The 14,524-nt window shown below is 61.2% G+C and overlaps 7 protein-coding genes across 7 annotated transcripts; 3 read left to right on the top strand and 4 right to left on the bottom strand.

The window, feature by feature from the left end:
* Positions 1-2: 2 nt before the first annotated feature.
* On the bottom strand, positions 3-200 carry OSTLU_9704 (predicted protein; the record flags this gene model as incomplete). The annotated part of the gene is made up of 1 exon (XM_001417487.1): positions 3-200. A coding segment is annotated over one exon (198 nt), but the record flags the coding sequence as incomplete, so codon positions are not given.
* A 752-nt stretch (positions 201-952) lies between these two features.
* Positions 953-6,769, bottom strand: OSTLU_31217 (predicted protein; the record flags this gene model as incomplete). Its single annotated transcript, XM_001417488.1, has 1 exon — positions 953-6,769. The coding sequence occupies one exon, from the start codon at positions 6,767-6,769 to the stop codon at positions 953-955; it is 5,817 nt and encodes a 1,938-aa protein (XP_001417525.1).
* Positions 6,770-7,384: 615 nt separating this feature from the next.
* On the top strand, positions 7,385-8,008 carry OSTLU_31218 (predicted protein; the record flags this gene model as incomplete). The annotated part of the gene is made up of 1 exon (XM_001417228.1): positions 7,385-8,008. The coding sequence occupies one exon, from the start codon at positions 7,385-7,387 to the stop codon at positions 8,006-8,008; it is 624 nt and encodes a 207-aa protein (XP_001417265.1).
* Positions 8,009-8,093: 85 nt separating this feature from the next.
* OSTLU_31219 (predicted protein) lies at positions 8,094-9,600 on the top strand. Its single transcript, XM_001417229.1, has one exon. It carries the CDS (start codon positions 8,114-8,116, stop codon positions 9,593-9,595), a length of 1,482 nt encoding a protein of 493 aa, XP_001417266.1. The 5' UTR covers positions 8,094-8,113; the 3' UTR covers positions 9,596-9,600.
* A 70-nt stretch (positions 9,601-9,670) lies between these two features.
* On the bottom strand, positions 9,671-10,077 carry OSTLU_31220 (predicted protein; the record flags this gene model as incomplete). Its single annotated transcript, XM_001417489.1, has 2 exons — positions 9,671-10,003; positions 10,066-10,077. The coding sequence occupies 2 exons, from the start codon at positions 10,075-10,077 to the stop codon at positions 9,671-9,673; spliced, it is 345 nt and encodes a 114-aa protein (XP_001417526.1).
* A 470-nt stretch (positions 10,078-10,547) lies between these two features.
* On the top strand, positions 10,548-12,961 carry OSTLU_31221 (predicted protein). Its single transcript, XM_001417230.1, has one exon. It carries the CDS (start codon positions 10,739-10,741, stop codon positions 12,920-12,922), a length of 2,184 nt encoding a protein of 727 aa, XP_001417267.1. The 5' UTR covers positions 10,548-10,738; the 3' UTR covers positions 12,923-12,961.
* On the bottom strand, positions 12,954-14,397 carry OSTLU_31222 (predicted protein). The gene has a single exon (XM_001417490.1). The coding sequence runs from the start codon at positions 14,125-14,127 to the stop codon at positions 13,258-13,260; it is 870 nt and encodes a 289-aa protein (XP_001417527.1). The 5' UTR covers positions 14,128-14,397; the 3' UTR covers positions 12,954-13,257.
* Positions 14,398-14,524: the final 127 nt, after the last annotated feature.

Below are 14,524 nucleotides of genomic sequence, written 5' to 3' on the forward strand. Positions count from 1 at the left end.
TTCTTTCTCCGTCCCGCGCCCACGCGCACGTTGCGCAACGACCCGCCTTCGGTCCAATACCTGCAACACTTCTTACAGTAGAACCTCGGCTGCTTGATGTTGTAATTGTTATAGTAACAAAACTTCGTATCGTCGCTCTTACACCGCGGGCACGCCACCGCGTAATCCGGCTTCGGCAAAGGTTCGCGCTTCTTCTCGTCGCCGCCGACCTCCGTCTTCGCGCGCGCACGCTTCCCCGCGTTCGCCGCATCACCGTCCCCGCTCGCGCGCGCGTTCATCGTCGGCACCCCCGCATTTCGTTGCGACTGCAACCTCTGTTCTTTCGCCGCGTTCGCCTCCGCCGCTTGTCGCCGCACCTCGCGCGCCTTGGCGTTCGAAGTCGCCCGCGCCCGCGCGTTATCCGACGCGCGCAATTCCGACGCTGGAATCGCGGCGAATATCGCATCCTACGTCGTCGAAAAGCCCCGATCGCGCGCGCAGTTCCGTCAGTCATTTACGTTCGCACCATTTCGCGCCGTCATCGCTCGCATAGCTCGTCGCGGCTTCGCGCGTCGTCGCGACTTCGCGCGTCATCGCGACGTCGCATCGCTTCATCTCGCACCAATCCCGTCGCCGCGCGCGGTTCTGCCTTCGCGCGATCGTCACCGCCGTCGTCGCGCACGACCGCGACGGAAATCCCCTCGCTCGCCGCGCGCGCGGGGGGGGTCCGCATCGCGTCGCGTCGTCGTCTCGCGCGCGGCACGCGTCGCGTCGCGGTCGCCGCGGATTGATTGTCGTTCGCGGCGCCCGGTGCCGACGCGGGGGGGCGCTCGATGGCGAGTCACGACTCGAGCGCGACCCTCGACCGATCGCTTTTTCTCTTTCGGCGATTTTTTCAACCGACGACGTCGACGGGCGTTTGGAGCCGCGCGAAGTGGATAAGATTGAAGATTTTTATTTTCGCGTGGGCGCGCTAGGCGAAGGGGGACGACGCGGCGACGCGCGGACGCGGGGAACCGTCGGCGCGGGCGTCGGACGGTTTGAGCGACGACGCTTCGAGGCGCTCGATTTTCGATGCCGCGGATTTTAAACCGTCGAGCGCGGCGACGAGGGCGGATTCGTCGGCGTTGGCGGGGGACGACGTCAAGTCGTCGCACGACAACGCGTCGCACTGGTCTCGAAGACTGGCGGTGACGTCGAAACCGAGCGCGGCTTGGTCGACGGCGCGCGGGAAGACCGCGAGGAAGTCACACGCGGCGCGCGCGGCTCGATAGAGGGCCACGGCGACGGCTTCGGAGTACGCATTGCCAGTCTTTCGCGTCGAGGCGTCGGCGATGGGCGAGCCGTGCGGCGCCGTACCGATGAGCGGCGACGTGGGTTCGCGCACGGAGTCACCTCTCGCGGTGGCTTGGAACCATGCCTGAGTGGCACGCGTCGCCGGTGGTTTTGCCGCCAACGTTTCATCGGCTCGCGTCTTTCGAGGACATCGCAAGCCCCCGACAACCTGAGGCGCGGCGAACCATCGAAGAAAGCTCACGCACGCCACGCGACAGCGCATCTGGCCTTCGGGCGAAGAAACTTGCCACTGCGCACCGAAAGTGGACGCGAGACGGCTGAAGAACAACGCCGTCACTTCGACTTCCTTGAGCGTCGCGAGTGTGATCTCTTTTGGCGCCAAAGCGGCGAGCATTCGAGCTTCCAACGCCGCGCAAAAGCGAACGAGATCAGCCCCGACGTCTACAGAGTGCACGGCGAGCGGCGATCCCGCGAGCATGGCGGTGACGCGCAGAGCGGAGCAATATATATCGTGATTTGTCGTGTTGTGACGTTCGGCCTTGTTTGACTCGACGCACAAGATGGCGAGAAGACGGACGGTGTCCGACGCGAGTAAAATCTCCGCTCCTTGATCGCTCTTGGAAAGGCTCAGGCACGTGTTTAGAGCGGCGATGGTCACACTGTCGACGTCGTCGTCGCCTGTCGCCGGCCGGAGCGCCGGCATTATCTTGTAGGTACTGAGCACTTGAAGCAGCGCCGACGTCGGAAGCAGGTCGCTGGCGATGTCTGCGAGCAACATGAGCGCCACGCTCGATGTCGTCGAAGCCTTAGCGTTATTCGTTCCAGAGTCCCCTGCAGCAGCTTGGCAAATGAGAGGTATGAGAGGCAACGCGGACTGGCCAAGCTCATAACTCGGCTGCACTGTCTTAGCAGATTGCATTCCGGCGCGCCACGCTCGGATGGCGAACAGCATGGCGGTGAGCAATGGGTTCACGAGAGACGCCGCTTCTCGCGATGGCGATCCCGAAGCGCTTGTTCGAGGAGCCAAAACCGTCGACACAACCAATATCACGCGCTGCACCGGTTCGAAATCGTTCTCCGCTGGTGTCTGAGGTGACGCACTGGATACTGAAACGCTCCACAACTGTGTCACGACGGACAACAACGTGGCCATTTCATTCGCCAACGGGCTGACGTAGGAAGGCATGCTCGCTGAATCCGTCACGATGATCTTCTGCAAACGCTCAGCGACGTTCAATACGAGATCTCTTCGACTATCTCTCGAAAGCCCATCGAGGAGAGTTTTCGGCGCACCTGTCGTCGTTGAGGCAGGTTGCGTGAACACCCCGGCGTGCATCTTCGGCAACTCACCAAAGGCGGCAGCGGCGATGAAGGAGCTCAACGAACAGATAGCGGACGACTGCGCGTCTGTGATCGACGACAGTAGGCACGTCTCGGCGAGCTGAGCGCTCATCGCACGCCCCATGTCTGCTAGGGCTCCTTCGGGTGCGCCCCACTGATCGTCCGCGTTCGAACCCACACATCCCGTAGCGACGCGAATCCAATAGGAGTCGTACAAATACGATTCACCGTACTCAGCAGTACCAGCGACGCTGAGAGGAGCCGGAGCGAACGCCACGGCCTCGACGTGCATATCGCGGGCCGCCTGCACGAGTCTATGCACCGCATCGGCTGACATAATAGAGCTCGGGCTTTGTGTAGCCGCCTCTCGAGCGACGGCTTCTAGAATTGCGACATTCGACGCCCCAGACGCTCTCAAATCTTTCGCCGACGCGTGCGAGAGCAAAGCGTCTCTGATTTTTCCACACATCCACTGTAATGTCGCGTCTGCCATCAACGGCGAGCGCTTCGCACTCATATCTTCGCGCTCAAGAACCGATATGCATTGCAGAACGAACGCTTGCGCGGCGAATTGCGTCTTTTGGCGCGACAAAGCGCAACTCTCGTGCGAGAGACACGTATCAATCCATGAACTGATGCGTGAGTTCGCGCACCATTCTCGTACCTGCGCGTTAAACGTCGCGCTCGACGTCCCGTCGAGAGCATTCATAGACGACTCCGCTTCGATGGCGAATAGCGAAAGCACAGAACTAGCCGCGCTCAAGCTATGCGCCACCGCCGGTGGAGTAACTTCCTTCTCCGGTTGATCCACGCACGTCGCCAGTCTTTTCCACAACTCGACGTCCTTGACCTTGAGTGTCTGAATAGACTCGATGAGAAGTGGCTGGCGGCGCCAGAGAGCATCGAGCATGCGCAAAAGTGCCGCCAGGCAACGGGGCGACTGCGAGCGTATCTTTGTGGTGTCCTCGAGGATGTCCCACACTAAAGCCAACGCTCCTTCAACAGTCTTTTTCGTCTTTGTCGGGAGCGGCGGCGTCGGTGGTGGTTGCGTCGTAGGCGTCGTAGGTGCGAGAGCATTTGTCGGCGTCGTAGGTGCGGCAAGTGCGCCGGAAGCAGTCGGAGCTGGTAATGAAGCGGGGCGCTCTTCTTCGGGCTCTTTTTCGGGCACGAGTAAGGTGGCGACCCATTCCGGCTGATTTGCGATACCTGCGCTGAGTAAATCTGCGATGTCACACACGGCGTCCAAATCAGCGTGCTTGAACATGTGCTGCATCGAGCTCAGAATCTCCGCTCGATCTTGTCTGTCTAGCGTTGCAGCCATGGGAACGGCGTTCGCCGCCGCGCACAAAGGCACGAGGGCCGGAAGTGCGAGTGGAAAACACGCCGCAGCGTACGGATATCCGGCATATGACGCGATCGAGCTCGCAAAGGGAGCACCATTATTACTAGTTTCGATGAGCAGCATTCGCTCGAGTACACCACCGAAATTATCACCTGCGTGATAAACGATGAGTGGTATAGACCTGAGCACCGTCGCAATTGCTTCTTCGAGAGCCGTAACTTCCTCTGTTCGAGGCGCACCGCCTTCTTCATGCAACTTGCGTAGAGACGCTGCATCGTACACGAGTGGTGCAAACGATCCAAAGCAAATCGCCTTGTCGTTGATCAAGTAGGACAGCACCTTGTCACGAAGTCTAATGGCAAAATCGCCGTGTCGGGGAGTGAAAATTTGATAGATGATGCGCTGCACCGCCGCGTGAACGATCCATTTTTCAGCTTTGTGCCTGTACCGCCACTGCACGTGACGGACAGCAATTTCTTGCAGGACATGATCTACGAGGGCCTCGAGCTTATCGCCAAGCCCACCATGTTGGAGTAATGTCTCCACTAAACTAAGCACGGCCAACGTCAACGGATATTCACCGAGGCGCGACTCGCTGTCGCGAATGGCGCGAATCAACCCGGGGACACCAGTGCCTGGAGTGCCCGACAGGAGCGGCGCCTCGAGTACCTCTGCAACGGTTCTAGTGGGCTCAGCCGCGGCGAGTGCAGATAATGCCTGTAACACGGTGGCGGTCGATTGAATGCTTTGCTCCGTATGAAGAGACTTGCTTCGCACGTGCAACGCCAACGAAAGACCTGTGAGGATGTCGGTCGGTGACCCTTTCGGCACGGACTCAGAAACGTCACATGATAACATTGGTCTCGCAAATGATGGTGCGTGCGTCAAAACTTTGGACAAGAATAACGTCGTCGCGTCGAGTTCATCACTCTCGCTCGTCGTCAATTCTCTGCTCAACCCCGCACTCGCGAGCAGGGAAAGGCGAGTCAGACAAAGATGCAAGCCGTCAGCAGGTGCGGCCCAGACGATCAACGGTGTGGTTTGTGTGCCCATATCAATTGCCAAACCGGACATGCCAGCTTCGATGAATCCGCCGGGAATGTAAGGACTTGTAAGCCGATGGATGGCGGTGACCGAACCGCTCGCGAAGCCCGACTCGACGTCCATCACAGCGTCCTCGCTTGGTTTCAAGCCTTGCTGCATGATGTCTGGAGAAGGCACCGGTAGAGCAACCGTCGGCAGTTGTGCGATGTATGCCAACGCGCACTCCGCCGCGCGATGGCCCTCGGAAAACGCCGCGAGTACTCTCAACAGTGGGGCGGAATCGTAAGGAAACCGCTCTCGACAGCCTTCCAAGAGCGCGAAGAGCGGAGCCTCTTGGCCGTCCTCTCTCGCACCACCCCAGAACTGCTCGCATAGCACTGGCTGATGTGCGAGAAGTTTTCGTAGAACGCTCAAAATCTGGTTCAGGTCGTGAGTGGGCAAGCGGTGAACGGGAAGCATGTCGTACGCGGCGAGAATGGTGGAGAACATATTCTTCAGCACGCTCTTGTGGAGCGTCACGGTGGCGTCTTCGCCTCGCAACTGTTCCGCATCGAGCAAGTGCGACAGCGCAGAGAGCCCGCATTCGTTCGCTTTCTGCGTCATGATTTCGATCGAAAATCCGCCCGGCATGTACTCAGCATCCACCGGTAGCAACGTGAGAAACGTTGACCACGCGAGCAGCGTTGGTCCGTGCGCCGCGTCGCTCTGCCATTTTTCCATCATTTCAGTGATGGACTTTAGCACAGTCGCTTCCAAAAAACCGTGCGCATTCAGGCTCTTCCCGGAAAATCGATCGACTAAGTTTTCTAAATCCATCGCCGCGATCAGGGTGACGTTGCACAGCGCGCGAATATCCTCCGTGAACGCGTTCACGTGCGCCTGGGGCGCGTGCGACTCGAGCTCAATCGCCGCCGCGGGCGCGCGCCTGAGCGCACCCTTCTCAAACATTCGAGCCAACTTCATGAACATTTCAGGTTTGCACTTCACGCGGTTGTAGTACAGCAAAAATAGAACCTCCAGCAGCGCCACCGTCTCTTCGAGCGTTTGCCCCGCCCACGCCGCGGCGTCCTCCGGACTCGCCCCCTCGGGCCCGCTCGCGCTCGCCCCGCTCATGTGCCGATCGAGCGCGCGCCACACGTTCTCCTCGAACCCAAGATCGAGCATCTTCGTCACCGCGCGCTCCCACGCGTCGCCATCCGCGCCGCTCGACGCGTCCCCGCTCGTTCTCGAGAGCAGCGCGTGCGCGCACTTGATGGTCCCGAGTCGCTCCCGAAAGTAAAACCGCATCACCTCTCGCACCACCTCCTCCGTCGCCTCGCTCGGTCGCGGCATTTCGCTCTCATCCAGCGCGCGTCTGAGCAGGACGTACGTCTGCGTCTCGTCCAACCGCAATCGTCTCGCGCACTCCGTCGCCACCTTCGCCGTCGTCGCGCTCACCCTCAGCGTCTTCCCCCCGTACTCCACGCTCCCGCCGCGCAGCGCCTCCGCGCTCGCCGCGCGCGTCGGTCCGTACGTTTCGCACGCGCGCGCGACGTGTTCGAGCGCGTCCTCGAGCGTCGACGTCGTCGCGTCGTCGACGACGTCGCCGCGCTGAACGGTCTCATCCAGGGCGTAAAACAGCGCGCGCGCGTTCGGCAGCGTCGCCGTCGCCGTCGCCGTCGACGTCGGCGCGAGCGGCGCGGCGGCGAGCGCGCTCGGCGCCGGCGCGCTCGGCGCGCTCGGCGCGGGCGCGGGCGCGGGCGCGGGCGCGCCGAACGCGAACGACATGTCGTTCGACGCGCGCGTCGAAGTGCCGCACTCGCGCGCGCGCGTCGGATCGCCGACGCGCGAATTCGCGCGCCGATCGTCGAGCGCGCGCGTCCGCGCGACGTCGCGATGCGGTGCGGGGAGACGACGGCGCGCGAAGCGACGTCGAGGGCTGGCGACGGCGCCGCCGGGACGCGCGGTGACGAAGACGGATTCGTGCGCGACGCGGGCGTCGGATGTCACATCGCGCTGGACGTCGCGCGCGCGAATCACTCGTCGTGGTTGCTCGGCGCGGAAGTCGTGGACCCGGACGAGTACTCGGACGACGCGGAGTTCCCGGACGTGGCGTTGGACGCGGATGGACGCGGGGACGCGCCGAGACTGAGCGCGACGAACGCGGACGGATCAGACGCGGTGAAGGTGGCGTACATCACGGTGTACGACGTGAAGTGTTATGGGAAAGGGAATAAATCGCTCGCGCAGGGCGTGACGATCGATAACGATGGACGACGGTCGACGGTGACGACGTTCGTGTGCCTGGTGCCGCCGCGCTCGATGGCGCACCTGTGCTTTTTGCGACTGGAGGGAAGGGACGTGCGGGACGTGCGAATCGACAGCGATTTTCGCGCGTGGTCGATGCATCCGAAACCTAATGACACGCACAGCCAATCGGTGGGGTTTCCTCTGCGAGGCGAGCGATTTTTGTGCACGCAGAATGAAGGGGGCGAATTGACGCACTTTTTCAGCGGGAATTTGCACGCGGTGGATTTCAGATGTCCCGAAGGCACGCCCGTGCTCGCGGTGGGCGATGGTGAAGTAATCGAAGTGTGCGACGAGAACACGCTCACTGGAATCGCGGTGTCGAATCTATTCAAATGGAATTCAATCGTGTTAAAGCTCGACGCTCGCTCGACGCCGGAGACGCCGCTGAGAAACGCGAGCGCTGAGTGCGCCACCACGACTGAGGCCGACGTCTCCACGTACGACGTCAGAGGTGGTGATTTATTTGTCGAGTACGTGCATATTCGCGCCAAGAGCGCCAAGGTTAAGGTCGGCGACCGCGTGCAGCGTGGACAAGTCATATGCGAGTCCGGCTCCGTGGGATTCAGCCCCGAGCCGCATTTGCACTTTACGGCGTTTCGCTCGGGCGACGACACCGCCGACACCGTGCGCGTCTTGTTCGAAGCGTGCGACACCGGTGCGACATATCTCCCGCGCGCGGGTTCGTATTACACCGATAGCGTAGGTAAGTGCGCGTAGGTAAGTGCGCGTAGTCCGCTGTACATTTTCATTCACTTTTTCATCGCCGCAACCGACGCTCGAACCGCGCGCGCGACGTCCCACACCGCGACGCGCGCGCCGACGATGGGCAAGACGCAGAAGCGCGCGCGAAAGAAATCGTCGCAAGCGCCCGGCGTGCGCGACGGCAGCGCGATCGCGAAGCCGACGCACGCGACGGCGGACGCGACGACTGATGTTCAAGTCGCGGTGGCGGCGGCGGCGATGGCGGTGGACGACGCGCGCGACGACGGCGCGCGATCGAGAGACGTGAGCGAAGGGACTATTTTACGTGCCCTGCTCGCGCAGTCGTGCGTGGACGCGTGCAAGGCGCTGGATGCGGCTCTGGCGCGCGGCGTCGCGGTGCGGGCGGATACGTGCGCGAGAGTGCTGGCGTTGTGTCAGGCGCGAGAGAAGGCGAAACCGGCGCTGCGATTGCTGCAAAGAATGGAAGCGAACGGTATGGCGCCGTCGCGAGAGGCGATGCGGTGCGCGTTCTTCGCGTGCGCGAAGCGGGGAATGTTGCGCGAGGCGCTGGTGTTGATGTCGCGGCTCGACGGCGAAGGAAAGCGTTTCTTAGGGAAGGATGTCCTCGTGCGAGCGTGCGCGATGTGCCCAGGGGGCGTCGATGGGGATTTAGGTTTAGCATTATTGGAAAGCGCGCTGCGCGGTATCATGTGCGGGTCTTGGGAGCCGGGATCTACCGCGACGATTCGCGCGCAAATGCCGTTCGCGGTGCCGCGCACGAAGGACGACGACGACATTCCCGCGCCATTGGTGCGTCGCGATATTGAATACGCGCCGGGTAGCTTTAAAATGGTTTGCGATAACGATGGACGACGTCGGCCGGTGGATAGGTTGCCGCTTGAGCTGTACGCGCCCGCGCACCCGGGCGTAATCCCATTTGCGCCTTCAGGATTGACAGAGGCGGCGCGTTACGACGTGCCGCACGTTCCGGGGGCGTTCGTCGTGACGAATCTTCTCACGAAAAGCGAATGCTCAGCAATCATAGCCGCCGGTCACGCGATTGGGCTTCGTACCGATCCCGGCGACGTCGACGGTGTCACGGGCGCGTCTCGTTTGCAATACTGCGAGTTCATGGTTTGGCCGCAAAATATTCAAGGTCTGTGGCGACGAATCGCAGACTTAATGCCTCCCGGTGCTGTGGGTATTAACGCGCGCTGGAGGTTCTTCCGTTACGGTCCTGGTACGATTTACCGCCGTCACGTGGATGGGTCCTGGCCCGAGGGCGCACTCAACGAGGAATGCGAATATGTCACCGACGTCTCCGATGGCAAAGTCCGCTCGAGGTTGACTTTTCTGATTTATCTCACCGAAGGCTTCAACGGTGGATCGACGACGTTTTACACCGCTACGCCGAGCGAGCCTGGAGTCTTGAGCGCGCGAGGTGTCGTGCCACAACTTGGCGCCGCGCTCTGCTTCCCGCACGGCGAAGCCGAGGAGTCGCCCGTGCACGAAGGCAGCGCCGTGACCGCGAGCTTGAACGGAGGCGAAACGTTCAAGTACGTCATTCGCACAGATGTGCTGTTCAATGTGTCGGATATCTAGACTAGCGGCTTCGCGATGAATTATAGTACAACAGAAGAATTGAATTGAACACGAACTAAAGATATGGCGAACGGGCTAAGAGAGGTACACGACGCCGCACCCTTCATCCAACGCGAGATGGAAAGCTTTCACGGTAAACGCGCCCGCACGACGGTCGCACCCACTCACTTCGATCGCCACGGACGCGGGCGTCGGGTAGCCCAAGAATGTCGACGCGCTCGCCGCTCGAGCGTCTTCCGCGGCGAACTCGGTTACTCCAGTCGCCTTAAACTCGCCGCGCCGATTCAACGCCGCCGGCCCGAGCGTCTTCGCAATCTTCCTCGCCACGGCGTCCACATCGTTCGCGCACAACACGACGCGAACCACAGAAGAACTCCCGCTCGCCCACGGCTTCCCCGTCTTGACGAACTTTGCCTCGAGCGCGCACGCGCTCGAGGACACTGCGCAACCGGCGTACGCGTCGCCGCGACAATTTTCACCATTCGCCGCGCTCAGCGCGCCTCGCCGAATCGCCGCGTTCCGCGCTCTCGCGGGATTCTCGTTTCCGATCACCACCCCGCGCAGCGTGACCTCGTCGCCGTCGTCGCCTCGCCTCGCCGCGTCGCCGCGCTGAAACTCCACGACGAACCCGTTCGCGTCGCGCACCGTCGCGCTCGCCTCGTCCTCGCGCTCCACCGCGAGCCCATCACCGCTCGCCGCGATCAACGCGCGCGCGCCATCGATCGGGCGCGCGCCCGTCGGGCACGTCACGACGACGCGCGACACGCGCGAGGTCGTCGCCGTCGCCGTCGCGTCGCCGCCGACGCGCGAGTTCGCGAGCGCGCCGCCGAGCGCGACGCCGACGAGCGCCGCGCGCCGCGTCGACGGCGGCGTCGAAAACGCGCGCGCGTCGCGCGCGAGGACGCGGTCGAGGACGCGCGCCGCCGTCGTCGGCATTTGACGACGCATCGGCTTCGGATGGATGTCGACGACGCGCGCGACGGCGGCGACGAGGACCGTTCCGACGACGACGATGACGCGCGCGAGGACGCGATCGACGCGAGCGAAGGCTCGAGCGAGGACGACGAGGACGAGGACGACGACGAGGACGACGACGAGGACGACGATGATGTAGAATTGGATGATGCGCAATTGGACACGATAATGACGCTCGAACAAGAGCTCGAGAGCGACTCCTGGCGCGATTACGCGAAAGCGGGGAGATTGATTGATTTGTTGCGCGCGGCGAACCTGCGCGAGCGGTGCAGAACGGCGAGGGAACGATATAACGAAGCGTTCGCGATGGACGAGGCGCGCTGGTCGGCGTGGATTCAAGACGAATTGGCGAATAAGACGACGGGGACGAAACGCGAACGGCACACGCGATGCGATGAGTTGTTCGCGAGGGCGATCGAAGAGTGTGGACGGACGAGCGTGCGGTTGCACATGGGAAGGTCGAGGAACGCGATGGAGCTGGAGGCGGATGAGAGCGACCGACGCGCGCTTTACGAGACGGCGACGGCGGGACCGGGGATGAACTTTAACGATGGGCATTTGATTTGGCAGGCGTATCGAGCGTTTGAACTGTCGTGGGCGGCGTCGGAAACGCAGAAAGTGCGGGTGAAGGCGCTGTATTTGCGACAGTTGAAGATTCCACAAGCGCAGTCTCAGGCGACGCTCGAGGCGGCAAAGACGTGGGCCGCCGACGCGGGTCTTCATAACGCAGACGCCGCGTTCCACGAAGCGTACGCGGTTGGTAATGCTGCAAAAGTACTGCGCGAGCCTTACGAGGCGCGTCTGCTCGCCGTGACGAGTTCGCATGAAGGCGACGCGAAGCTGCTTCGAGCGTACGCAACCTACATTGATTTTGAAATGGCGAGCGGATCTCCGGACAGAGTCGTTCACTTGTACGAACGCGCGCTTTCGTCGCTGCCGTATGTCGCAGAGCTCTGGCGAGACTACGTGTTGTACGTGTGGTCGATATCGTTCAAATCAGCAGAAGCAGCTTCGCGCACTTTGATGCTTCGCGCCGTTCGCATGTGCCCGTCTAGCGTTCTGTGGAAGTCGGTGCTCGAGCTGGAGTCGTCGTACGACTTGTACACGCATGCGCTGAGAACGAAGTTCAGAGATCCGAACGACTACGGTGCGGTTCTTACAAAAGTTCTCACACAGTGCGTACGTTTGGACGATTGGGCAAAAGCGTCCGGGTGCGTGACTTTTGGTTTCGAGCAGATGGCCAAGGATTATTCGCCCAACATCATGGCGGCGGCGGCGATCCATGTCTTGAAAGAACTAGTAGACTACGCGTTGATGAAAGATCACAAGACGACGGTCGCGTCATTCATAGACGCTGTTTTTGCGCAACTCGCGGAGCGGGCACCGTTCAAGACCGCCGCTGAATTTGTCATCCTTCGAACTGATACGTCGCGCCTTATAAAGAAGACGCAAAAGGAAGTACTAGACCTGTACGATGTAGCGTTACAGCGAGGAACCGTGGAACCCGTCGGCCTGTCGAAGAAGACGGTAGATGAAGAGACCCGTCGATTGGCTGGAACGGCTATGCTACTGAAAGCAAAGGCGCGATATCTGTCGACATTTGCACCAAAAAAGTACGACGATTTCAACGAAAAGACCAACGCTATGGCCGCTGTGCGGCGGTACGAGTTAAAACTCGCGTGTGAGCGATTGGCTGCGAACGCGGCGGCGAAAGAGCGCATGAAAAGCGGTGGAAGCCGCCGCGAACGCGCCGCCGCGCGTCGCGCCGGAGCCGAACCCATTCCACGCAAACGAACTCGCGAAATTCCAGAGGGAGGCGACAAGACTGATATGAATCTTGCCGGAATGGATCATGACGCTCGTGTCAAGACGCTTTTCCCAACAAGAGACACGCAAACAGCCTTTGTCAAAAATTTGTCCTGGGACGTTACGGACGCCGAGCTCATGGAGTTCTTCACCGGCGCGGTGAGCTGTCGAATCGTCAAGGACAAAGCCACTGGTCGTTCGCGAGGAATCGCGTACGTTGACTTTGGAGAAGAAGCTGCTCTGAACGCTGCAATCATGCGATCCGGTGAGGCGCTCAAGGGAAGACTGGTTGATATCGCGAAGAGTCGGCCTCCCGGTGACGACGGACCCGATGGTCGCGGTGGACGTGGCGGTGGACGTGGCAGTCGTGGCGGTGGTCGTGGTGGCGGGCGCGCCGCACCGTCTGTGGCTTCTGGACGTGGTCGCGGAGGCTTGGGCCTTATGCCTCGCGCGATAACGGTGACGCGTACGGACAACGGCGAAGGCGCACAAGCAAAAACTAACGCAGACTTCAGGGCAATGTTTGTGAAGGGATCATCGCAGTAGAGACGCTCGTAGTAGTGATGAAAAAAACGTTGTTGTATAACAAGATGAACCCGGATCGATGTTCACCATGCAGCCCCCGTCTTTCGAACAGTCTTGCATGAGAGCCTAGCCCTTGACCGAGGTGAGGCACTTACCGTTGGCAGACTTATAAAGTTGAACAAAGCTAACATCCACTGTGACCTGCTGTAATGTTACAAGCGTACAAGTATAACGAGCTGAGTCGGATGGACTTTCAATAAGTAAAAATCGTGTTGGTACATGTATGGCGCGCGCGCTGGCTATACTAAAAGCAGCGCGCGCTGGCTATACTAAAAGCAAGCCCAGCACACATCGTGTCAAGACCAGTGCATTCGCTCAAGCAGCCGGCGATACAGGTACGGCGAGAGCTCGCTGAATCTACCAAAAGGCACGTATTTTAGCACGTTTGCCTCCTGCTCCAAAAGCCGGTTCGTGGTTTCGTCGTCCATGCCGAGGAGCTGCGCGTAAAGCACGCGTCCTTTATTTTTATGCTCCAGCGCTTGATCAATGTTCGCGACGTTTCTAGTGGCCACGAGCGTCGTCACGTGGTCGTTGCCGCTTTGCAGGGCAATTTCCAAGCCGCGTTCGTAAGACTTGTCCACCAACGCCTTATTCGGTAACAGCGCTCCTGTCTCTCGATCGAGTCGAAGGTACGCGCCGCGTACGAGCTTGGCACCGATCGTGAATCCGAGATCCCTCGATCGCTCGATGTCTTCGCGCAACTCGTCCACGGCGTCGGCGCGGTACATTTGGTATGTCTTGAACACAGTCGGATACTCGCCCCCGTCGTTTTGCGAGGTGTTATATTCGCGCATCAAATCAAACGCTGTCCGAGAGTAAGCCGCATGTAATGCGTTCTCCTCCGCGTCGATACACACCGAAGTCTTCAACTGAGCCGCCCGCCTGGCGATGTTCCTCGCGTGTCTCTCCGCCGTGGCGTGGTTCTCCTCGCTCCCGAGCGCGCTGAGCTTCAGCGCGTGCATCGCGGAGGGAAACTCATTCATCCTTTCCGCGATCACGTGCGCCACGTGCGCCGATTCACGCGTCGGACGATGCTCTCGCGCGAAGTCGAGAATGGTGCCCACTCCAAGACCTCGCAACCCCTCCACCAACGGTCTCAACTCGTGCGTCAGCGCCGCGAACCGCAGCGTCGGCCGCAACGCGCCGACGTTCCGCAAGAACGCCATCACCACCGCTCACGCGCGCGCGCGCGCCCTCAAATCGCGCGCACGCGCGCCGCGCTCGACCAAAACGCGTCGTTCGCAAAACGCGTCGTTTCGCAATTCCAACAGTCGCGCGCGTTCGAGCCCACCGGCGCGCGCGCGTCGCTCTCTCTCTCGCGCGCTCTCGCCGACGCTCGCGCGCGTTCGTTCGCGCGTTCGTTCGTTCGCGCGCGCGATCCGTTCGCGCCGCGCTCGATCGCCGTCGCGCGTCGGTGTGCCGCCGCGTCCCGCGTCGACGCGTTTTGGCCGCGCGACGGTTCGCGACGCGTTTTGGTTCGTGAGACCTAAACCGTCACACGGACCGCGCACGATTTTTTCGCGACCGTTCGGCGTCGTCGTCAGTCGGCGACGCCGGCGTCGC

The sequence above is a fragment of the Ostreococcus lucimarinus genome, chromosome 4 (genome assembly GCF_000092065.1).
Source record: "Ostreococcus lucimarinus CCE9901 chromosome 4, complete sequence".
In the NCBI taxonomy this organism is placed as follows: domain Eukaryota; kingdom Viridiplantae; phylum Chlorophyta; class Mamiellophyceae; order Mamiellales; family Bathycoccaceae; genus Ostreococcus; species Ostreococcus sp. 'lucimarinus'.